The sequence below is a fragment of the Strongylocentrotus purpuratus genome, unplaced genomic scaffold (assembly GCF_000002235.5).
Source record: "Strongylocentrotus purpuratus isolate Spur 01 unplaced genomic scaffold, Spur_5.0 spur5_scaffold_2, whole genome shotgun sequence".
NCBI classification, from domain to species: Eukaryota; Metazoa; Echinodermata; class Echinoidea; order Camarodonta; family Strongylocentrotidae; genus Strongylocentrotus; species Strongylocentrotus purpuratus.
Window position 1 is genome coordinate 7358288 of NW_022145605.1, and position 25434 is coordinate 7383721.

Sequence of the window (25434 nt, forward strand, 5' to 3'; positions counted from 1 at the left end):
AGTGTTACAGATATTAATTTGTGTTAAAGGAGGAATCTCTAGAATGTTTAATTTTTTACCAATGCACTACCAAGCATACTTTTACTTTTCTTGATTTTAAACATTTCCTTGTTACCCAGTTTTTGTAATCAAAACTCTGGTAAATTTAAAATGAAATCTTGTGCTGGAAACAATTATGCTTACATCACAACCTAATCTTCTTTTAAATACAAGTAAAATGATTGCAGTTATGTGCCATACAATAATTCCCTTCCTATCAGTATATTGATATGTTGATCTACCTGTATATAGTTAGTTGTTCAATTTGAATATGCTAACAAAAATCACACTCGGGCACAATGTGTATACACCGAGTCGGGCTTTATGTGAGCATGAAATTGCAAATATTGTACTTTGGAAAATTGCACTTCTGGGAAATGGACAAACTCAGAAAAATAAACGATAATGAGCAAAGAAATAAAATATCTGGACCTGTCGCTTTAAAAAATTGACTTTTGAATTCCCCTATTCCCATAGGCATTAATGTAGGGACTACCATTTTTCTGTAGGTCATGGGTTATATGATTGACCTCCTGGAAAACACACCAACCTAAACAGTCAGCCTTTAACAAAAGCCTTGCAGCTACATATTTCAAAGATCAGGTTTTTACAAAAGTTATCTTTCATTCAATGTGATGGCATTATGAACAGGATTCCATGTCCATTGTAATGAAGAATCTTTACATATTTACATATATATACAACAAAATGAGGTGAAAGTCGATGAATGGTACAATTTCTCTTTTTTTCTTATTATACATGGGTACTGTGTGAAAAGTTTACTACATTGCCTAATGGCTTGCATTGAGAGCAGACCTCGTAATGTAAAGCTGGTTTTTCTCTATTTTCTCATAATGCTTTGTAAAAAATGCACAATACTTCATATATGAAGATATTCCTTCACATGATTCTGTACTGAACAGCAAAAGGCTTACATTTTTAATGAACTATACATTTATGTATTACAAATCCTTCTGAATATCTTTCCTTTTCATCTTTATAAGCAAAGAATAGCAAGAATTTTGAATTTTTTACAGATAATACTTTCAGTTATGATTTTAAAGTTCTTTTATCACATCCAAAAGGAAAAATTTACCTGTAACAGTTATTTGCAGACATCTTCCTCAGACTCGAATGGGAAGATGTCTGAACTCTGGACATCGAAGCTGTTACGGGTAAATTTTCCTTTTGGATGTGATAACAGAACTTTAAAATCATTATTACAACCATCCTGAAGGAACTCTATCATAATACTTTCAGTTGCTGAGTGAATAGTTACATTATAATCTAAGAATAAGTAGAACTGGTATACACTGTAAGTCCTTTCCTAATCTACATACTCTTTGTCAGCTACCATGTGTGTTAACTGTTATTATAAGCACAGCTATCAGAACAGAGTCTGTAATTAAACCATGAAAATAGATAGTCCAGCATCACACATTATTCCTTTTCAATTACCAGCTCTTTCTAATTCAGGAGTTCTTGTTAGTGCACCAGTTATTGAACAAGAATTTTCTATTTTTATTCTCGTCAATTTCAAACGCAAAAATAATGTCTTTCCAGTGATGAAATAATCTGCAGCATATTTTGTTCTAATCAGATTTCAATTCATTAGATTTGAGTTTTAGGGAAATATACAAATGTTTGCAATTCTAAAAATCAAATATCAAAACAGCAAGCTTTAACTTCCTCTGTTTATCTATAATCACTTTCATTGAAGTTCATTCCATTTGTAGTACTTTTTCTCATGTTAATGAAACCTACAAGCCTTATGAACAATATTTTAAAAAAATTATGATGAGAATAATAAAATCCCGGCCCCCCCACTCAGGTTTTAAAATGACCGCATGCGTGTTGCCAAAATGTCCTTTTCGTAACAAAAGAAAAAGGTCGAGCCGTATTGACTTTACACACCGGACTTTTGCTGAAAAGGGGGGGTGCGGAAAAAGGCTCGTATACAAAAGAAAAAGGTCGAGCCGTATTGACTTTACACACCGGACTTTTGCTGAAAAGGGGGGGTCGGTTGGAACACGCATATGCGTACCCTAAATAACACTGAGTGGGGGGGCCGGGAATAAAATGCAGGGGTAATAGGACTGAATATTATCCCCTAGCATACACAATGAGCAATATCATTACAACACAATGGACCGGTTTACTGACACATTCAAATTTTATGCATGCTTTATAAACAGAGAATGTTCTTGACAACACGAAAGCTTGCCCGACATAGCAACCAGTAATATATGCAAACTGGATTCTCAATATAGTAGTTCATTCATTAATAACAAACACGTTAATGGAAGAACTAGTCACTAGGTCCCCTGGAAAGAAACATCCATAAATTTGAACACACTATGTGTTTGTAAACCGGTCCATTACCTTGTAGGATGAGCGACTCCTTCATAGTAATATGAAAATGCTTGTTTACTGATCATCTTAACAGCAGATTCCTTCTTTTACATCACAGACCCCAGTAACTTAAGCACACAGGCCATTGAAAATAAAAATCTAAAAAACATGGAAATGTACATCATATCAAGTGATATATAGGAATGTACAAGCTAATTTCTAGTATGAATGCTTGTCCACATATGTCAAGGTAAACCGCATCATTTAAAACAATTATTAAAAAATTAACATATTAAGTGAATGGCAAGTGGGGAAAAAATAAGTAACAAATGTCCTACGCGAAATACAAAAATGTACTGTACAATACACTTACTTTGGCCGGTGCATGGTGGTCAGTTTTACAGTTTACCTAGGCATATGTGTACAAGATTTTAAGGCACATTATAAACATTTTCAGGACTTTGATTGAAGTATAAAACTATGTCAGATGCTGCAGTCACAGTATGGTACAAAACAAATATTTGTTAAAAACTTAAACAATATGCATGAACAGAAACAAAATCGGCATTATTAGGGTCTACTTTTCTCATAGCGCAGAATGTAGAATGATAAATAAAATTTAAGTAAAGGATAGACATTAAAATGCTAAAAATGGCAAAAATATAAGTAAATGCAAGAACAACAAAATTAATGTTAAAACAAAGTGGAAATTTTCCTTGTGGTAATGTATCTGCAATTTTCATTCATAAATTTTCAATAGTTGCACAAGGTATGTCTATATTAAAAAAAAAAAGGCTTGAAATTTGTTGGGCTTTACTAAACATAACTCAAAAACACATCGCTATAAAAAATAATGACTACATGTGCTCTAAAAGAGGATTGTCAGCGTGATATACAAATCAATTTACAGGTACCTTTTCATGTAAATACAGTGGAATTTGGCACTCTTGCATTTTGACAATATCATATGATCTTTCAATCATCCTCATGTAAAAAGAGGAATTTAACAACTAACTAATAACTACAAGTGAAAATCTTTTTTTTCTTCTCATTTTCACCTCTTGTCGATCTAAATGTTATTCCTCCGTAGAAGAAACAACAGCTGTAATGAGCTGTTTAGAAGTGTACTCGCTTAAACTGATCAAGGAGCTCAGATAATGTGATTTGTGATACTTGCACATATAATAATACAAGGGCTTAATGTGAATCAGTCAATCCAAAAATCATTTATACATGAACATGTATATCATCAGAAGACATGATGTCACCAAAATACTTTACAAGACATTGAAGTGGCTTGTAATTTGAAGGGTTTGCTTATCTATAGACTCATAAATGAACATTATTCAAATGAAGTATTTGGACCTTCATTTCAAGAGCAGTAAACACATGGTATACACAAATTGATTGTTTATAAGTTACAAAACTTGACAAATTAAATGAAACTCTGGCAAAGCAAACCTTCCATATATTATTAGGGCAAGTCCACGCTATTTTGTCCCATACATTACCGATCATGATGATTTAATACATCTGATTTGTACAGTGAAGCCTGCATATAAAGACCACTCAAGGGAGCCAAGAAATGCAGTCTTTATAAATAGGCAAAATTGAAGAACAGATTCTTCTAGTACAGGTGTCGATGAAAACAAATGTTCAAGGCATACTACATACAACTGTAGTCATCATAATGGCAAAAGCAGGTTTCAGGAGGATGAGATTTCACCATACCTTGTAGCTGCCTTTTAAAGGATGGCAATTTGTGTCTTCTGCGTTACAAACCTTCAAAATAAGGAATCTTAAAATCTTGAGCATCCCTTTACATTCTGCAGCTGAGTTGGTGGGGCGACGATGAATACCTTATGGTTCCAAGCTTGATGGTTGGCGATCACCTGTAAATACTCTTGGAATACGCAATTCCATCATGCTTTGTAGCTGCCTATAAGGTATAAAAAAGGCACATATATTATTAATAGCAATGATGTAGTCAAGACTGGCAGTTCCAAGTCAGATGGCTACTGAAAGATATTACCTTGATACCTTCCATAAGTTTTATACATCTGACTTGGTCTGAGGCAAAGGTCACTGCAACATGACCTCAAGACCGGACTCGACTATGATACTGATAAAGAGTAATCTTGAGTTTTAGATTCTAGTAATGGAACCATATGGATTTAAAACAAACTGCTTGAACTCTATAAAGTCATTAATAGTCATTGGTGATGTATTAAATGATATCTTCAATTATCATGGAAATGCTTGGAATTTTTTTTCTTTCTATAAAGAGATTTTTTAAAGAAGACTTGAGGACATACAAAGATAAAACACTGTAATAAAAGGCCAAAAAAATTCTCTAGTTCTAATAGCTCTGTATTTCTGACTTGGATGTCCTTCAACTGACCTTGTTAATTTCCTTGTGCCTGTCTCTGCTCACAATCTCTTCCAAGACTTCTCCGCTGCCTCGAATCAACCTGCAAAGCAAATTATCATACATGTGATAAACAGCTTTTAGGCTATTTTCTTATGGATTATCAATCTAGTGCTAGAGGCTAATATAACAACTATTGCTATAACCCGTTTCCATTTCGCCATGTTACCAATTGCTGACCATGTTCATGTACACTACCATTGCTATTCTCCTTCTAGCAGCAGTACTATGCACATGCCTCGAAAGCCTTACCATTTAAAGTCCACAATCCATCTGACTTGTAATTCTTTCTGTATAATGTACCGGGGTATTTGGTAAAATGCTCCCTCAAGAGTACCGGTACTGTCTTATTGTACACAGTATAAAGATAATAATGTGCTTTAGCATGTAAAAACGTACGATAGGAAAGGTTAACTCTGGATCCCATTTTATGATTCACCTCAAGTAACAATTGCTCCACAGTCAATTTTTAACATAAACCTAGTCCTCAACTTCCATCCTGGGGCCCTAACAGTACATGTACACCTAACCCTAACCCTATCTCATTCTTGAGAACTACATGTATCTCCAGACATAATCACATCAAAACCTCTAACCCTGCCTTTGATGAAATAAAGTCCAGAGTAAATGTCGCATCCCAAAGGTACATACCTGTTTCTTCCTGTATCTGCATCATACACCCTACGCACTTTGCTCTCCTCCTTGTCATACTGCTCTTTGGTCATTGGTACCATACTCCTCTTTGATGAACCTTCTTCAGACGGCTCTTCTTTTTTCCCTGCTATGAGATACAAAAAAAACATTATTGAGCATGTTGCCGTAGACCGTCCCCTATTAAATATGACATATTTCTCTCTCATAAGATTTCTTTTTCTTTCTACCCTACTTTGAGGTAGAAATAAAGAAGATCATCATCATCATAATGCGATGGGCTTTCCCTATTGAAATATACCTTAAAATTTATGAACAAAGACATTGAGACAGATTAGAATTCATCATCTGAGTGGGTTTTTACAAAATTTTAATTTCATTATAATATCACCCCCAAAAAAAGAATTTTGAATGTACATTTAGCCGGTGGTACAATTGACCTTGCAGTCAATGATCTTACAGAAACCCCATGGAATTATAAATCTGCCTGACAACTTGGGTTGCTTGTGCTTAATGTTAAGGTACTTGTAAGTAAACAACATCGTTTCTAAGGTAAGATTTCTGTAAAACACAACAAAAATATCCCTTTCTCAATTTTAAAAATAAATAAATATTGAGGCTACCAGTCTGATAACTTTTTTTTTTTTTAATGAATACAAGAAACCAATCCTGAAAATACACAAGCTTTTGGTTCATTTTTCTTAGCTCTCACAACTGCTAAAAAATGGCTCCCATCAGAGGACTTCAGGATTTCCATTTTCAGGGAAAATTAATTTTTAGAATATTAAAAGAATTGAATAACATCTCAAGTAGAACCATCTTTAAAGTAGCACACATTTCTAACCTTTGGCCATCTCTATCAGCTTCTTCTGGATTCCTGACAGTGGTACAACCTCATCTGTTTTCTTCTTTTTTGACCCCTCCTCCTGCTTTCTTGTGGCTTTCTTTTTCTTTTCCTTGCTCTTCTTCCTCAAAATATCTTTTTGTTTCTTCTCCTTCCTGTGCTCCTTCTTGTGCTTCTTCTTTTTCTTATCCTTCACATGTGCCTTCTTGGATTTCACTGTTCTATCCTTCTTGTCTTTGGCTTTCTTTGCAGGTGTAGAATGCAGTGAGATATCGCTCTCCGACAAATCTGATCCAGAGCTCCACGATGCCTTTCGTTTCCTGGCTTTTTTCTCTGGCTTCTTGTCTTTTAACTTTTTTGTATCCTTGCCATTCTTTCCACTCCCTGGCTTGTTCTTGCTTCCTTCTTTGCGTGACTTCTCAGGCTTCCTCTCACTATCCAATCTCTTCTCAGATCTCTCTCCTTTTCTTCCATCTAATTCATCATCACTACTGGACGGGCTTCTGCGCTTTCTTGCATCTGATTTACTTTTTAGTAAGTCCTTTTTCGATCTGGAATCCTTGCCTGATGAGTTCTGTTCTCTTGGAATCCTGTCATTACTCTTAGCGCTCCCCCTCGATTCATCTCTATGGCTCTTGGTTCTCTCGCTAGAATGCTTGGAGGATATCTTTTCCGAAGTATGTCCTGTGGATCTCGATTCTTGTCTTGTATCTGCAACATTTTGTCCATTTTTGGATGAGTGTTTGGACTGTTTGCTACCTTCATCACGGTGAGGGCTCCTGTGTGATCTACTGCTCCTATCTTGACTGCGGCTTCGGTCACACAAGCTCTTTGAAGAATGATCTTTCCTGTTGATTTCTTTCTGCTTGGATGACTTTTCCGAGGATCTTGACTTGTGAGTTTCAGAACGATGAGGAATGTCATTTCTCCTGCTTGTTTCCCCAGAATGCTGGGATGACGAGTGCTCCCTACTGCGACTTTTCTTCATGTCTCCACCATCCCTGTGCCGTTCAGATTCTCTATCTCTGGATCGCCTATCCCTGTCATGTCTGCTACTGATTGTACTTTTAGAGTTATGGCTACCTCGATCATTAAGAGATGATCTTTCCCGGTCTTCCCTTTCACCCTTCTTGCTCTTGCTCTGGCGATAGGACCTCTCATTTGGACTGAAGTCTGAACTGGATCTGTTATGTTTAGAGTCTTTACCTCCACTGTGTCTATCTTCCACATGTAAGTCTTTAGAAGTTTTCCTTTTTGTGTCAGGCTCAAGGCGCCCTTTGCCATGGATAGGTGAAGACGCGTATGCTCTGGGTAGCCTAGCACGGGGAGAATCATCGTCAGATGAAGAAACAACATACTGCTTGCCCTTGGCCAGTCGTGCCAATTCCTGTTCCTTTAATTCAACCACAGTATCACTGTCATTTTCATACGCTGCATACGCTCTTGGGATTTTCTCTACAGGCGATCCTGAACTGTTGGAAGATTGCGATGAGTCTGAGTCTGAGTCTGAATGAGACTCTTCTCTAATAGCACTTCTATCAGAATCGCTGTTTGAGGCTGTTGCATATGCCCTAGGAAGACCTGGCCTTTCATCATCACTGGATTCACTTCCTGATGAGTCGGAACTGTCACGCATCCTTCTTGAAACAAACTTTGTGCTGGACGATTCCTCTTTCTGTCGTCGCTCTTGTTTCTTATTTGAGTTGTAAGTAGAGCTGTTGCTGGCCTCAGCACCAGACTTTGAGCGTGATCTCTCTTTAGAGTTTGCCATAGCGGGAGAGTGAGATCTAGTTACTTTCTTTGAAGAGGAAGTTTTTCTTTCCTCCTTTTTCCGCTCAGGATCCCTTCCATGATCCCTGTCATTCTGACTCTTCTCCTTTCGACCGTCTGGCTTCCTTCCTTCACCCCTGTTCCCTCGATGATCATTCCCGCTCCTATCAGGCAACCTGCGCTCTCCTGAAGAATGGTGTTTACGATCACTACCATGTCTCTCGCTATCACCATGACGCTGCTTATGGGCTGTTCCTCTTGAGGAATGCAAATCATTTTCCCTGTCTCTCTCCTTGCCTCTCTCCCTATTCTTACTTCGGTCTTTTCTTCTGTCTCCATGAGGGGACCTACTCCTTGTCCTGCTTCTGGACCGTCCCATGGTGTACCTGATATAAAAGACATCAATAGAGTTATTATTAGTGATAACAAATAAAAATATCAATCAATATTAATCACCAAAAACTTGATTATGCTAGCTCAAGTAGACTTAGACAGAAATAACTGTCTGATATGGGTCATTTCTTTAATAAAACTGACATTTGTTGACATTCCCCATATACAATCAGAGGTCTAGTGGAGCCAGACATAGTCTCAGTGGAACAACCGACGATTAGAGAGACTGAACCTTTTGGTCTAAAGTAGTCATTCAGTGCCTAACCAAGACTTTGCATAAGACTTCACTATTTTCCAAATTTCAATAGGTATAAAGTTAGATCTAGGCGCTCTCTTCAGCTCAGTCTCAATCGATATCTCAATCTCATGAACCTTCTGAACCTTCTGAATTTGGAGTCAGCAGGGCGGTATTCCGCATGTCGCTAACTTGTACTGGGGGGTGCAGGTGGACCACTACACCGGGGTTTTCCCCTACTCTTTTACGAATAGTGTAGTGGGTTCTTAACGTGCAAAGGTAGTGACTCTTCTCTACACGGGGCCTCCATTTAACGTCCTATCCGAGGGACGGAGTGTTTTCCACTTGACATAACCTGCGTCTATGAACAAGGGAAGGGGCACGTTAACACACAACGCAGGCTTCAGTCATCCGCCTGGGTGGGAGTCGAACCCGGGATCTTTGGTTCGACAGACGGACGCTTTACCGACTGAGCCAACTCGCCTCATGTCATAAATTAATGACACAAACGCAAACTGACAAAGTTTTTGTCCAGACCAGAGACTCCAGAAGTCCAGATATAGAGTCTATGCAAAATAATAATATGTGAGGAATTATGTTTTAAAGCGTAGGGTACAATACAACTATCGCGACCAAAAGAATGGTAACTCATTTCACCAAAGACATGCATAGCAAAACATGATAGTCCACACATGGGACTGTACATTACAAACAGCAATATTATTAGTATTTGTCAAATACTTACGTCTGAAAAACTAAGTAAAATACCTCCTATACGATGCAGATAGTTTCTTGAAACTCCTACAATGGTCTCAAACTTGTTTGATGATTGACGACAATTTGTATAGGCATCTTCTTCAGAAAAACCCTGTGTCAGATTCCGTCAAATTCAGAGTCCACAAAATAGCTGGCCCTCTACGTGTACGTTTACGTCGCGACAGTGTGATTGATTTCTAAATGATCGAGGGTCGCGGGCGGGGGGCGGGGGGGGGGGGGGTGCTGTGAATCTGAATCTTTTCTGATACTGATATGGAGGGAGGGGGTTAACGCCATGGACCTGACGGCCGAGGGTACTGGGGTGCTGCTGGAATGCCTGTATTTCCTTGTTTTGTCAGTGACACCCCGCGTCCCCCATCCCAATTAATAGCTACTTTTGCAATGCGAGATCGATCGAGGGCTATATAGAGCTGCCTAGCCTTAGAAGACCTTATCAATTACACTATACTATAGTTTTGAGGAAAAAAGTGTTACTTTGTCATCACAGTCTCATACACCTCACAGCCTGAATTAATGAGGGATGATCACAAGATTTTAGTTTCATTTTGACATCGGGATGCCTCTTCTGCTATCACCTTGAGGGCCTTGGATATATACATATGCAAAACAAAAACAAAACTTTATATAACAAAAAGTCACAATGTCCGGCAGAATGAAAATATTGAGGACAATAACAAATATATTGGTGAGATGAAATGGGGAGGGATACCGACATATGAGAATCTAAGGGTGAGATATAATTTCTAAAGAAGAAATTATTATAAAGGTGGTGAATATAGAAAAGGCGAATGGGAGAGGATGTACAGAAAGTGAGAGAGAAGTAAGCAAAATAAAAATAACCAGACAGATCGAATGATCAAGTAAAAAGTATAAGGCAGAATAAGACGAATTCAAGATAATTAATAGCGACTATATGGAAGAAGAAATCAACTTATTTACAACCAAAAAAAAACACTCTCACCTTAAACGCAAACACAATATGGGTACATGCTTTTGTCTATAATACAAGAAATAACAGTTCCATGGATTGGTGATTCTATACTTTACAGTCTGAGATCAGGGGGCTGCAGCCTACCCCCCCCCCCCTCCCTGTTACACCCACAAATGTAATAACGCCCACAAAATGTAATAACACTTTACCCACAAATGTAATAACACCCACAAATGTAATAACACTTTACCCACAAATGTAATAATTTCACCCAAATTAATGTAATAACCACTTTACCCACAAATGTAATAAATTTGAAGGGATATTTTGTTGAATTTGTTCAAAACTAAAACCCTGTAATAAAGCATGGGTATAGCGCGCAGTCTTTACTCCAGACCCGGTTATTTAAAAAAAAAAAAAAAAATCTTCAAAACTAAGACCCCATAATCCTTTTCCTGTGGAAATATTCATTGCCTTACTTCTTGCATTTGCAAGTTTTACATATTATTGTATAATTCACTGTATATTTATTGTTATTTTTATGTATGTGGACCCCTTTGAAAATCAGCTGTGCTGAAAGGGCCATCCACCCTATGAGAGGAAATAAATAAATAAATAAATAAACACGGAAGGGGGAAGGGGTTTGATCAAGTTAGTTATTTTTTTAAAAAGTAGGCCTATACCATTTCTGAGCAACGTTCTATAATAAGGGGAAGAAAGAGAGAGGGGCGAGAGGGAGCGAGAGAGAGAGAGAGAGAGAGAGAGAGAGAGAGGGAGAGGGAGAGAGAGAGAGAGAGAGAGAGAGAGAGAGAGAGAGAGAGAGAGAGAGAGAGAGAGAGAGAGAGAGAGAAGAGAGCTAGAGAGAGAGAGGGGGGGCCGGGGGAGGTTGTACGTGGAATGTGGAATAAAAATAAAGGAAGGGGCTTGAGCCGAGAGAGGTATATATGCACCGGTTGAGACTGATATTGCATGGATGGGGGAGGTAATCAATTTTACATCATGATTATAATCATAATGTGAATATTTAGCGATTATATACAATCATGTGCTTTGCATGATGCATTTTAAGAAAAAAAATATGGAAGTGGACATTGTGAAAATTAGAGTTCCAGGAAAAATAATATATTTGCATTCCTAGCTTATTCATGAAATCGTATCTATTTTGCTCAGTGCGCTTTGCAAACTCATTAAATAAAAAATGTAATCGTTTATTCTATCACTCGGTATAATTTTGGAAGTAATGATTGCATTTCACAAGAAATATACATTCAGTCTGAAAGTAGACTATTCCGCGTAAATGCTGCGTCGCAGACCTAGCTTGTAAGTAGCGAGAAATTTGCTATTTTAACTTAGAAATGTTTAATATAAGTGATTACCAACATTTTTTATATGAAATTGATTACCACATAGTATGGAAGTGTTGTTATAAGTTGAAATGAAATGCGCATGTTTGTGAAAACCTAAAGACAATTTAGCGTGTCGTCCATTGACGTTTTCAGCGGAACACTTCAAGTTATCGAGCCAGAAGTTTAGGGGTAACTTGAGATCGGATACCGATGGTGGGCTTAATTTCTGGTGGCTGAGTGTCGTACCTAGTCTAGGGCTAGGCTCTATGGAGTATGGTGCATGCCCATGTGATTGTGAGTTGTGATGATGAGTATGCCCCTCCCTCTGTCACAATTTCTGTTTTCAGACTCGGTATTACAATATTAGGATAAATGATAGGGGGGATCTAAAATTTCTACATCATATTCTTACTCTAGATCGATCTAGATCTAGTATGATATAGATTCTAGATCTAGGCCTAATTCATACCTTTTGCAGGGCTTAAATTAATCCAACCAAGGGCAAGGCCACCAAGGGCATGGCCCTGGATGCCCCTTTGGTTGGCCTCAATGCCCCTCTCATTGGCCTTGGAGATTTTTTGTGCCCTTTCCAATTCTTCCTATTTGTGCTGTAATATAGGAATGTGCCCTACAGAAAAGTGGCCTTGCCCTAAAAATATTGAAATTTAAGGCCTGCTTTTGTTTTCTTTTAGCATTATGAAGCTGTATTATTCAAAACATTAGACAGTTGACAAATCTGTCATCATTGAGAAAAACTAGATGATAATTTGTTACCGGTAATCTAATTAGTTTTCTCTAACTTACTAGTTTTCTTCACTTTCTTGAGATTGTGACTGAATTTTATTTTACTTCTTTGGATCTACTTGCTCTTTTTCCTTTATTCTGCTTTTTCTTGCTTTTCTAATATCTTTTTAATTTTCTACTCTTCCCTCTGTTTCCTCGCCCTATTCATTTTTCTTGGTCCTGTTGTAAAATTGCCTTTTGTAAGCCAAATTATTGTACCCTATTTCGCGGACGCGTAAGTTCATACATGTCTTGGATGCGCTTACGCGTCCGTCCGTCGCCAACCTCTCAAAGACGGGCCTATAAGAGTCCCGGACACGGGCCGTCACCTCATTCTGGATTCTGATGAGCTGTTGACACACACACTTACTCCAGGATCGCTTAGTTTCCCGAATCATGGACTCCCGGCTCACCTCAAGACCCGGGAGTTAGCATGTTAGCTGAGCATCTTCAGCTATGCTGAGCTTAGCTGAAGGACAATTAGAGATAATATAAGGTTAGTTTAGTGTTTAGTCGGTGTCTTGTCTTTCCTTCTCCATTTCATACATTTCACCGCATCGTAAGTAAAAGTACGGTGGTAACTCCGCCATCATTCATCTATTATATAATAATAACCACTGATTTTACTTCATTGGCGCTGCGACTTTCATTCGAGCCTGCGCTTGGCTATATTTTTCCGTTCTATTGTATTTGTATTTTTCGTGTGTGTATTTCATTGCTGTGCAGTGATTCGTGATTTTACGGAATTTTCCGTCGCACGTGTCACATTTTTGAAGCGTGGGCAGCCATCTTGTTACGAATACATTTTTGGTTCGCCGTGTGTAGCGTGTGCATTGTGTTTACGTTTTCGTGTGAGCTCTTTCGAGTGTTCGCGCTAGCCTGGTATTACCAGGCGTTTGGTGTGTTTTGGATTTATTTTACTGTTGCGTGTGCCTTGCTTTATTTTCCATTCTTATAACTCGGCATAGATTTATTCTACGCCGGTTGTTTTTGTCTGGCATTTCACATATATTGTTCTAGTTTGTTGGATGCTGTCACTTTCGTGTCAGTATCAAATTGCACTTGCATTTCTGTCTCTTTCGAGTCCTCTCCTTTTCGTTGAAAGAAAAGTAGAGAAGGGGACAGAGTAGTTAAGAATAAATTTTAACTAGATAAATTAAATTAAGTTAATGCAAGTGATTGCACTTACTTGCATTTTTCTGTCTCTTTCGGTTCCTCTCCTTTTCGTTGAAAGAAAAGTTGAGAAGGGGACAGAGTAGTTAAGAATAAATTTTAACTAGATAAATTAAATTAAATTAATAATAATAATAATAATACATAACATTTATTAGGCGCTTAATACTGATGTTTCTAAGCGCACAGTGTTCTGATTAAGAGAAGACTATAACCCGTAGAATTAAATTAGAAGAAAAAGCAAAGATACAAAAGTAACATAGATAAGGTAAGAAAAACAGTGGCAATCAACTAAATAAAGATTAAATAAGTGATTGCACTTACTTGCATTTTCCTGTCTCTTTCGAGTCTTCTACTTTTCGCTGTAGAAAAGTAGGGAAGGGGACAGAGTATACTTAAGAATAAGTAACTAATTATTTTTTATTGAAATTAAAAATAATTAAGGTAGTTAAGACTTGGACTAAATTAATTAACTAATAAATGTGCATGTGTGTAGTTTTGCTGCATATGTGTACGTGTCATCGTAGGGAGTATTAATTTAATTTACTGAAATAAGCTTGGTTCCAATTTGGGATTTTATAAAGATCTGGAATTTGATCACTCTTTTTGAATTTCTTAACAAGGAGTTGTTAATTTCCTAACCTTGTAGTACCATAGTGGGGTTTACCAGCACTTTGGAGCAGGTTTTCTCGACTAGGTCTACACTACAGTAGTTTCGAGCTTGAGTAATTTGAATTTATTCAAATCTCTTAGCTCAATTACGGTTGGGGATTATTATATTAAAAGATTAGTCAGATTTCATTTTATATTTTTGAATTGATAATTCTCTAACTGTGTATTACCATAGTCTTGGTCGTCTGCACTTTGTGAGCAGGTTTTCTCGACTCGGTCTACAGTAGTTGGCGCTTGAGTGATTTAAATTTATTCACATCTCTTAGCTCAATTACGGTTGGGAATTATTATTTAAGGATTAGTCAGATTTCTTTTTATATTTTTGCATTGCTAATTCTCTAGCCTTGTAGTACCCGAGTCGTGTTCACCAAGACTTTTGAGCAGGTTTTCTCGACTCGGTCTACAGTAGTTAGAGCGCGAGTGATTTGAACTTAGGTCAATCTCTTGGCTCAAGGGTTGGGAGTTTATAATTGAAGGACTTTTCGGATTTCATTTTGGATTCCGACTCGGACTCTTGCATTGCAAAAATAGAGCTTTGTTAGCTAGATTTCTCACAATTAAAAGTAACAGACTTTAAAGTAACTGATTTAAAAATAAGTAACTGAATTCAAAGTAACTGAATTCAAGGAAACTAAACTCAAGGAAACTAAACTCAAGGAAACTAAACTCAAGCCCACTAAACTCAAGGAAACTGAACTCAAGAAAACTGAATTCAAGAAAATTGAATTCAAGAAATATTTATTCAAGAAAACTGAATTCAAGGAAACTGAATTCAGAGTAACTGAGTTCAAAGTAACTGGATTCCGATTGGCTGGACTCCGATTAGTTGGACTCTGATTAGTTGGACTCTGATTAGTTGGATTCCGAGTAGTTGAATTTAAAGTTGTTAGTTGATTTCAAAGTTGTTAGTTGAATTCAAAGTTGTTAGTTGAATTCAAAGTTGTTAGTTGAATTCAAAGTTGTTAGTTGAATTCAAAGTTGTTAGTTGAACTCAAAGTTAAGTTGAATTCAAGGTTAGTTCAATTCAAAGTTAGATCAATTCAGAGTTGGTTCAATTTAAAGTTGGTTTAATTCAAAGTTGGTTTAATTCAGAGTTGGTTGAATTCAAGTTTGGGTTAATTCAAAGTTGGTTGAATTCAAAGTATATAGTTGAATTCAAAGTAGTTGCATTTAGAGTAATTGAATTTTGAATTCGAATGTCTGTATTAGGTTTATGGAGTCAAGAGAAGCCGATGGCTTCCCAAGCTGGTGGAACTGAGGCAGTCGTTTCCAAAGCTATATCCGAACAAGATGTTGAGCGATTGGTGGAAGCGAAATATAAGGCAGTAATAGAGGCTCTCCAGACCACTCTTCGGAATCAAGGTCAGCAGCGTGTTGCAGCGGAAGCTCCTCCTCCTATGGAGAGGCTTCCAGCTCGACAGAGTTCGCCGCAGTATACCAGATACCAAGATTATCGGCATACTGCCCATCAACGTGATGGTTTTCCTCCTCCACCACATGTGCACCGATCTCAGGATACCCATAGTTCCCACTTATTTCGTGGGGATGGTAACCGTGAGAGGGGCCACAAGTCTGTTTCCTGGCCCAAGTCCATGGTTTTCGATGGCCGCGGGAGTTGGCAAGCGTTCATCGCTAAGTTCAACCTTGACGCTGAGGCGTTTGGATGGACTTTGAGCCAACGAAGGAATCAACTTTGCTGGTGCTTGGGTGGAAGTGCAAGCGAGTATGTCTCATTGCTCGTTAAGCATGAACCTCATCTTGGGTTTGCGGACTTAGTCCGGAAACTGGAGAAGCGGTTTGCATCAAGGGACGAAGTTGCACAATTGCAATTTAATTACGCGAGGCAGCAACCCGAGGAATACCATGTAGATTGGGCGAACCGCCTTATGACATTGGCTGCTCATGCCTTTGCAGATTTACCGGACCACCATGTTGAAAAACAGGTCGTCCATAGATTTTGCCAAGGATGTTTTGATAGAGAGGCTGGGCACTATGCTATTTATTATTGCCCTAGATCTTTGGATGAAGCCATCGACTTAGTGAGATGGTTTCAGCATACCCATAAGGCAATTCATGACAAATCGCGGAAGGAAGTCAGACCAACGTCTGTAGAGGTATCTGCGGAGGAGCCAAGGATTAGCCGTACAGCTACACCTGATCCTCCGCAACAACAACCACAACCCTCCCGATTGGACAGGATTGAAGTTTCGAATCTGGAGAAGAAGGTGGATCAGATCCATGGTTCTGTTTCTTCGATTGAGACTCAAGTGAAGAGTTCATATTCTTCAATTGGATCTCAAATGAAGAACCTTCAATCCACTGTCCAGGGACTCGTTGTTGTGCAGAACTGTTCTCGAGTCGAGTCTGACTTACCTGAACCTGATTTCGGTCAGTCCGGATTGGATTTGCCTGGACCAAATTTAGGTCCGCCGGGATTGGACTTACCTGAACCTGATTTCGGTCAGTCCGGATTGGATTTGCCTGGACCAAATTTAGGTCCGTTGGGATTTGACTTACCTGAACCGGATTTGGGACCGTCGAGAATGGATTTGCTTGTGCCTGATTAAGGTCAGTCCGTAAGAGTGGACCTGCCTGAAGTGGTGTTAGGTCAGTCAAGATTAGACTTACCTCAACTGGATTTAGGTCAGTTGACTGGATTAGAATTACCTGAACCGAATTTCGGTCAGTCAACAAGAGTAGACTTACCTGAACTAGATTTCGGTCAGTCAACAATAGTAGACTTACCTGAGCTGGACTTGGACGTACCTGAATTGAATGTCGGTCAGTCCGCAAGTCTCGAGTCTGAACTTCTTTCCGGAGAAGACCCATTGGACCCATTGGATGAGGAGGTTAATCCGAAACCTGGGTTGTCTCAATTAGGTATGAGTAAGTCAACTCTTCTAGACAAGGGGTGTAGTCAGGTTCCTGGCTTCTCCTGCCATGGCCCCCTCCTTCTGTTGATGAATCAACGGATGTCGATGTGCCTGAATGTCCCTGGGTTCTCCCACCATGGCCACCTCCTCCTGTTGATGAATCAACGGATGTTGATGTGCCTGAATGTCCCTGGTTTCTCCCACCATGGCCACCTCCATTTGATGAATCAACGGATGTGGTTGTGCCTATCGCACAGGATTGGCCAGCGGAAGTGATAGTGTACAAATTATGTAGCACTTTGATTTTTTGTTGGTCAAGGAGAAAGCTGTCATCGTCAAGGTACCTCTCTCTCCATTTCTAGTTTGTATGGGTTTTGTATCTCTCCCTCAATTTCTAGTTGGTATGGGTTTTGTAGACTCTCTCTCAAATTCTTGTTTGTATAGGTTTTGGTGTAATGCTTCCATTACCTGCTCATAGGTAATGAAGTTGGTTCTCAGGGGACTAACTTGGGGCATTGCACTTGTCTTTCTGGGTGATGTTGGGGTACTAGGAATTTCCTTCTCGGATCACATAGAACTTTCGGAAAGTTCTTGAGCGTTTCAAGGTTTTCAAGCTAAAGCTTAAACCGAAGAAATGTTCGGTCTTCCAGAGAAGAGTCGAGTTCCTGGGTAGGGAAGTAGATGCCATTGGTCTTCATCATGTTAGGGATTGGCCCGTACCTACAAATACAATGGAGGTTGAGCGATTCCTGGGCTTGGTTAACGATCGTAGGATCTTTCTCAAGAAATATGCTTGTACGGTGGCACCTCTTTATGGACTCACTGGAAAGCATGCTCCTCGTTGGGAACCTGAATAACATCAGGCTTTCGAAGAGGTGAAAGATCTTACATGACATCTGCCCCTGTTCTGACATTGCCTATAGTAGTAGTAGATTATGTAGTTCTGTTAGCCAAGAAGTCGGATTTGGTCTCGGAACCCAGGTCAGGTCATGTTTATAAAAAGTTAAGTTAGATAATCCAGGAGATTATGATTATAATTTGAGTCATATCAGAAGAAGATCTTGGAAATAAATTCTTATGGAATGAGTAAGAGTTATTTTTTTGTTAAAGGTGACCTGATTTGGAAGAGAGACCAAGAAGATGGCCCAATAAAGTGATTCCTTGTTTATTACAACGGGAAGTGATCCGGTTGAATATGATGTCCCTTCGACTGGTCATGCTGGTGTTAACCCTACCGGGAGTATAATCAGGTCCGGGTATTTCGGGTATGGCATGTCGAGGGATATTAGGGCGTGTGCTCCATGCAAACAGTATAACAAATCTGTTAGATATGGAAAATGCTCCCCGATTGATTATTCTCGATCTGGTCATGCACAGACAACCGTGCTCTTCCGCAGAATGTAATTCAAGGAAAGGAATTATATTGTTTTTTTAATGGCTAAGGCTATCGATAAGTATTGTTCCAGCATCGGTTCCCCAGCTTGAGTTTAGCTGGACCGGGGTTGACCTGAGGCGGAACTTAGCAATGGATAGGCTTCTAGTCCATATGGTATTTCATTTCTGTTGAAGCAATCCAGGTGTCCTTGGAATATTTTTACAGGATTATCCGTTGTATAAATACAGGATTCACCGTTGTATAAATACAGGATTTTCCAAATACTCATTTGTTCTGGAATGTGCATTAGACTCGGTCACTGTACGGTTACCTTGAGTCTAGTGTACTTGCAAATTCATGGATTGTATTAACGGACTGTAACTTTTTTATATATTCTGTAACTCTTTATATATTCTGTAACTCTTTATATATTCTGTAACTCTTTATATATTCTGTAACTCAGTTTCCCCCGGTTTGTTATGCTCTAATAGGAGAGTTTTTGAGATTTTGCAATATCTGAGATATATGCTACAATCTAATTAACCGGGAGGAATGTTGTAAAATTGCCTTTTGTAAGCCAAATTATTGTACCCTATTTCGCGGACGCGTAAGTTCATACATGTCTTGGATGCGCTTACGCGTCCGTCCGTCGCCAACCTCTCAAAGACGGGCCTATAAGAGTCCCGGACACGGGCCGTCACCTCATTCTGGATTCTGATGAGCTGTTGACACACACACTTACTCCAGGATCGCTTAGTTTCCCGAATCATGGACTCCCGGCTCACCTCAAGACCCGGGAGTTAGCATGTTAGCTGAGCATCTTCAGCTATGCTGAGCTTAGCTGAAGGACAATTAGAGATAATATAAGGTTAGTTTAGTGTTTAGTCGGTGTCTTGTCTTTCCTTCTCCATTTCATACATTTCACCGCATCGTAAGTAAAAGTACGGTGGTAACTCCGCCATCATTCATCTATTATATAATAATAACCACTGATTTTACTTCAGTCCTCATCTTTTTTCTTCTTTTCTTCTTTGGATTTTTTTTATTGTTTCTCCCCTTGTTCTCTGTTTTATCTCCTATTTATAGGCCTACTTATTCTGTAAATATGTAACTTGAATGAGAAATATATATATACATATATAACCAGGGATATCCATGATATGACATCGCACTAAAAGTAGCGGTACCGTATTACAATTGTGAATTACATTTGTTAAATACAAAGTGCTTGAACAAAACCTGGAAAGTTTGAAGCAAAATATTATCTCAAAGTGTATGGGTTTAAGTTACTTTGTTACGCTAATGTAGCACAAGTAATAAAGATAAACAAGAACACAACAATATACAGTATAGGCTATATTTATAAATATATTTTGGAGAGTACTGGTTAATGTTGTTTCTCATACTTAGTAAACTTGCATAAAAATTTTGGTTAATTTCATACCATAACCCAAAACCATTTATAGTTTAACTTTGAGATATCTACGGGAGCTTAGCCGCTCACTGCAGTTATTTTTCTCCTTTGCCTTTGTGTTCATAGTACATGCAAATCCTCCCCCATCATACCACTAATTCACACCCATTTAAAATCAGTGTATTTGTCTCATTGTTTTTTGCTAGGTTATCAGGTGACTGAGTTGTTCAACTTTGAGCCTGGGAATTAGAAGACCACGTTTGCTTCAAGCAATGGTTAGGTTGAAGAACAGGTAAGCGCAATATGCTTTTTAGTATTTTTAAATTAACCTCAGCATTTAATTAAGTTAATCTTAGAGGAAGACATACAAAGTGTGGTTTTAAAAGTGAAATTGCATATAAGAATCTCCATATTGGCAAATCGAATGCTTTGATCCAACTTTCCTCCCACCAGTTTGGGTTTTTATCAAGTCTGCAATTTGTGTTTGCCTTGATTTGATTACCGGGTAGTTCCTGTAGTTTGTTAGATAGTAACACTTAGATCAAACTTTTAGAGTTGATGACCTAAGATAAAGGGAAGGCTTCTTTATTCAACTGCACAGTCAAATGTATTTATTTATATTTTCATGATAGTAAAATACATGTAGCCTATATATTGCACACTACCGTATTTGCCGGCCATAAGGCCGCAGCGCCGTATAGGCCGCACCCCCGATTTTGACATTTAAAAAAAAAAAAAAAAACTTTTGTCAAAGTCGGGATTTGATCTCTTGCGTACAAATGTTGATGTGACTAAAATCACTGCCTTAGACCGCTCGGCCATCCCGCACTGATGCTAGCATATGGAGTTTTCTGTGATCAATACATTGCGCCTCTCTCTTGTGTATTGAAATGGATTCAAAATAGCGACTTCGCGTGCTGGATGCTTCGCAGCAGCTTCGTTAAACGGGCCCTTCTTTTACTTTTGCAATGCGTTGGCACGGACTTAGATCAAGATCTATCAGCAGATGTTGTTTTTGGAAGTTTATTTTTGTCTTCATGTCAACAATGCAAGATAAAATTGTCGGTAAGATGTGTGGAAATGTATAGTTATTGTACCGTTCGTAGATCTAGTCCCATATGTGCAAATTCGTGCTGGTTTTGACTTACTTTTTTATATATTTTTTACTCTTTTGCCTCATAGGCCGCACCCCGACTTTTTGATATTTATTCTTCCAAAAATACTGCGGCCTTTACGCCGGCATATATGGTAATTAACACCCTAATCAATTTAAGAAATGGTTTGGCATTTTCATAGTCATGCCTGTTATCTCTTCATCACTTTAGATATGTGCTTGGGGAGCTAATACTGGACGATGGCCGGACAGCGACCGAGGCCAAACTGAATACACGTGTGACACAGCAGGCTATCCATACAGTTATCAAGCAGTTACATGGCGACTTTGGTATTGGGGCTGTTACTGCAGGTTTTGTTGGTAAGCAATCAGTACCTTAGATTGTATTCTATGAAAACATTTTGTCTTTTTTTGTGCAGATGTCTTTCGGAACTGTGTGCAGCCACCTATTGGCAGTCTTTGGCTAAGGACTCATCTATATTTGAGATATGTTTTATCGCCCATTAAGATATAAGATTAAATGGTTCTCAGAATACCACCCCATATTTCTATTGATGCACATTGTACCCGATATGAATCTAAGGATACAAAGTGCTTAATCTTTGTACAAAGAATAAATAACAGACAGGTAGTACATTACACTTGATGAGCTAGATGTATTTAAAGCTGTTGAATATCAACTAGACCTAATATCATTTTTATTAGATTTGCTGGTTATCAATTATTGAATTGTTTATCAGAAGCTTTTGATACACTTGTGCAAAATTAGAAAGCAAAGTAACTTTTGCATTATTTTAGTGCTCTCCAGTATTCTGTTATTTTGAAATGTTAGTCGGGTCTTGATCAGCCATTTACAGACTAACAGTTTTGTAACATTTTCGTTCAAGAAATGAATTCAATTTGTAGACATCTTTCAATGGTAATGAAGAGGTGTACAATACAGAGTGCCATAAGAGAATGTGGCAGAAGAGATACATTGTATGATCTATTTAAAGTAAATATTACTATTATTATTCTTTGTGGATGTTTGTTGTTTGATAGTTAAGTACGTGGGACTGCAGACCAACACTGTACTCATCAAGGTTCGTCACAGGGCCATCAGATATCTCACGTCCTCTCTCCCGTTTGTGATGTCAATCTCCAAAGTCCCTTGCTGCTTCCTAACCCTCCATGTTGCTGGTGAGTTGCACTAGTTTTTTCTGTAACTTTGTGGTAATCTTGAAAACTGGCAGTTAAAATGTAATTTGAGAGAAACTGTTTCATAATCACTCTGAATCATGAAACTAAGAGATTTTCTATTCTTATAGGCCTATCCCTATTGTTGTATTTTGAACAAAATATTTGTAATGGAGAAGGAATACCAGTACTGGTAGCTGGACAATGTCGCGTGGGCTCACAATGCTGTTAATTAGGTTGGCATCTTTTGCTTTTGTCATGTCAATATTTTATGCAAAACTATGATTATTTGTAGGAAAATTACTTAGTTGTAGATATTTATCTTTCGCTTCCTGAGATTGCATAAATATGTGCTTCGGTATACTGAAAGTAACTTATTGGAATATTTGGATATATGTTCTTGTTGGTAATCATAGTTTTCCAAACAGCAAGTATTTTTCTTTTTGTGTTTTTGGATTCCAGGTACCATGAGAGCATGTCAGAAGTTTCTTGTGAAGCATGATAGGAGACAGTTAACAATCCTCTTCAAGAATAGCAAGACACAAAGTGAGCATTGTCTACCGGTACTTCAACTTGCACAGATCCTTGTCAACTTCAGCTTACCTTTCAATGTGGTGGTGGGGATGGGGGGGGGGGGGGGGGGGGTGTTACAAAAATAATGGGGAAAGATAAAGGTTATATGAATACACACCAACCAATTGTAACAATCAACTCTCATATGTAATGACATAGGTACGAAAAATGCAGCTTGGGATTTGGAGGAAACTACATGTAATTTGTGTCTTTTGTTTTCACCTGGGTAAATTCATACAAAGGGTTATCAATTCATGAATTTCTTTGTGGAATCATCCTTATTGTTATTGATAGTGATATATATATATATACATCATTTCTATTACAGTAAAAACCAGAAACTTTCATGACACAAAATGTTCACAAATTATTAAAGATGACAATTGTGAACATTTCTTTCATGTGAAATTTCTGGTTTTACAGCAGAACACTCCTTTTTTTTTTTGGGGGGGGGGGTGTGTTTATATTTAATCATTCATTGCTCTTGTTCTTTATTCCCCACAGCTGAGCGTAACACAGTTCTTGATGCTCTAAAGCGCTGCCAGGCCAAGGAAACGTTATGGGTGGAACCCAAAGATGATTCATTTACAGATGATGATGACAGTGACGAGGGCAGGTGACCCGTGTCGTCATTTAAAAAAGTTTCCTCAGAAACAGGGGATAATGACTATGTTTCTTCATCAACGCAAGGATGATGATACTACGATCAGACTGTGTACTGTATACAGGAGTTCAGTCACTTTTTTGCTTGGTCATGGATGGTGCGACACAGCGTCCAGGATGGAAAAGTGACGCAACATGTACCTACCAATATTGCCAGATTTCTCTTGTGTGGTCAGTCTTCTGAAATTGGACTCCAGCTACTGTGAACTGCACAACCATAAGTTGTCCATACTGTATTTAATAGCCACATAAAAGCCTCAGGGATGCCAATTTTAGGCCCTGGCAAGTTATTTTCAGACCATAGTTTAGGCTTTTTTATGTACAAAATAGCTCATTCTAGGTGATTTTCAGGCCCTCTGATCAATTCTAACTGGCATCCCTGAAACCTACATGATGATATGATTTGTTTGAATTACGTAAATGTATGTAAACTTGATCAAGGCATTAATCTACATTTGCCACTACATACCCAGGAGAGAAATGGGGACCCGTTAAAATGACGAAAGCATTTGTATTAGTAATTGCCATATGCCCTCAATGGTAACCATATAGAATGTACACTTCCCAGGGAGTGGAGATGGTGTACATTGTACGTGTCTGGAATAAATCAGATGACCAGGGAATAATATCCGTGAAACACATAGAGATGGTATTTCGTATTAAGCACTGTATAAATCTGTATTATTATTATTATAATTATTTTCATTATTAAACTAGGGTCATAATTAACAGTGCATTCCTCTGTCCCCTAAAGACATGGGCCGTTATTAAAGAATTTTTGTCATGCAGAAATGGAAAATAAATTATCAATGCGAAACCACACAAACTTGGGAGGATTTGTAAGTAGTCCAGTTTCATGGAAGCTTCGAGCCTCAAAAAATCATATGAGCACAACACTAAAGTTTTGCTATCTTTAATAGTTTCTAGCCTTAAAAATGGCAGTCATTAATGGTATTCTTCTGGGCTCTTTTTGGTATAACTGGTTATCAATAATAAGATACAATGATCGTTATAAGCTACTAAAATTCTTGCATTTGATTGGCTATGAGCAGATTTGTCGTAGATTTGTGGCAGATGTTTTTGACAAGTTTAATGTAACGGGGCCTGGGTTTACAGTATTGTTGTATGGCACTGTGTGTGCGACAAGCTTCATTAATTGTTTCTACAATTCTTTCGCTCATGAACTTTTCGTTGATTTTGTTTCATTTCTATGATTTCATATACATAATTTGAACAAACTGTGCTGGGTGGTTTAGCTAGGAAACTGCTGTTAAACAGGTAAAGTTAGAGATTTTTCTCCAATTTTGTATTTATTTTTCAAATGAAAGAAAATTGACCTTGTGATGTGACTGTAATCATGTTTTGTATTATATAAAACTTTCATTATTTGAAGGTAAACATCTTTTAGTGTTGTGTTTTCTTTTTCTGGATTGTTTGGTGCCTAAGCCTAAAAATATCTAGCTGTGATTTAGGTCATGCCCCAGGAGGAAATAATTTGTATATTTAAACATCAATAGGCCTGCCTTCATCAGCTCGAGATTGCCAAATATCCCGCTATTTGAACTATCCCGATCGCAAATTATCCACTTAATTTGTGTCTTCATCAGCCCAAAGTTGCAATTAGCGGGATATTTGGTCGAGATAATCATCCCAAGATATCTTTGGCTAGTTTACAAAATATCCTGCTATTTGTCCGGTGTGTCTTCACCAGCCCAAAGACTTGCATTTGTAACTTCTCAAATCAGAAATAGCCGGCTATTTTGCAATCTCGAGCTGATGAAGGCAGGCCTATTGATGTTTAAATGTACTCTATATTTATAATCTACAGCACTCATCACTCATTCTTTGGACA

At 38.2% G+C, this 25434-nt stretch overlaps 2 protein-coding genes across 5 annotated transcripts; one reads left to right on the plus strand and one right to left on the minus strand.

The window, feature by feature from the left end:
* Positions 1 to 2118: 2118 nt before the first annotated feature.
* On the minus strand, positions 2119 to 9640 carry LOC590954 (pre-mRNA-splicing factor CWC22 homolog). Of its 3 annotated transcripts, none has more exons than XM_011665866.2 (5): positions 9481 to 9640; positions 6315 to 8470; positions 5471 to 5600; positions 4793 to 4862; positions 2119 to 4330 (listed from the first exon to the last, which is right to left on the minus strand). In XM_011665866.2, the coding sequence occupies exons 2-5, from the start codon at positions 8461 to 8463 to the stop codon at positions 4280 to 4282; spliced, it is 2400 nt and encodes a 799-aa protein (XP_011664168.2). In that variant the 5' UTR covers positions 8464 to 8470; positions 9481 to 9640; the 3' UTR covers positions 2119 to 4279. The 3 variants fall into 3 exon arrangements, with proteins under 3 accessions (XP_011664168.2, XP_003729538.2, XP_011664167.2); XM_003729490.3 differs by having other exon boundaries at positions 5471 to 5597; positions 9458 to 9640; XM_011665865.2 differs by having other exon boundaries at positions 9458 to 9640.
* A 2049-nt stretch (positions 9641 to 11689) lies between these two features.
* LOC581994 (ribonuclease P/MRP protein subunit POP5) lies at positions 11690 to 24980 on the plus strand. Of its 2 annotated transcripts, none has more exons than XM_781971.5 (6): positions 11690 to 11740; positions 20263 to 20348; positions 21382 to 21530; positions 22212 to 22349; positions 22809 to 22892; positions 23424 to 24980. In XM_781971.5, the coding sequence occupies exons 2-6, from the start codon at positions 20329 to 20331 to the stop codon at positions 23537 to 23539; spliced, it is 507 nt and encodes a 168-aa protein (XP_787064.3). In that variant the 5' UTR covers positions 11690 to 11740; positions 20263 to 20328; the 3' UTR covers positions 23540 to 24980. The 2 variants fall into 2 exon arrangements, with proteins under 2 accessions (XP_787064.3, XP_011663713.2); XM_011665411.2 differs by lacking the exon at positions 11690 to 11740 and adding an exon at positions 11816 to 12060.
* The last annotated feature ends 454 nt before the right edge of the window (positions 24981 to 25434 follow it).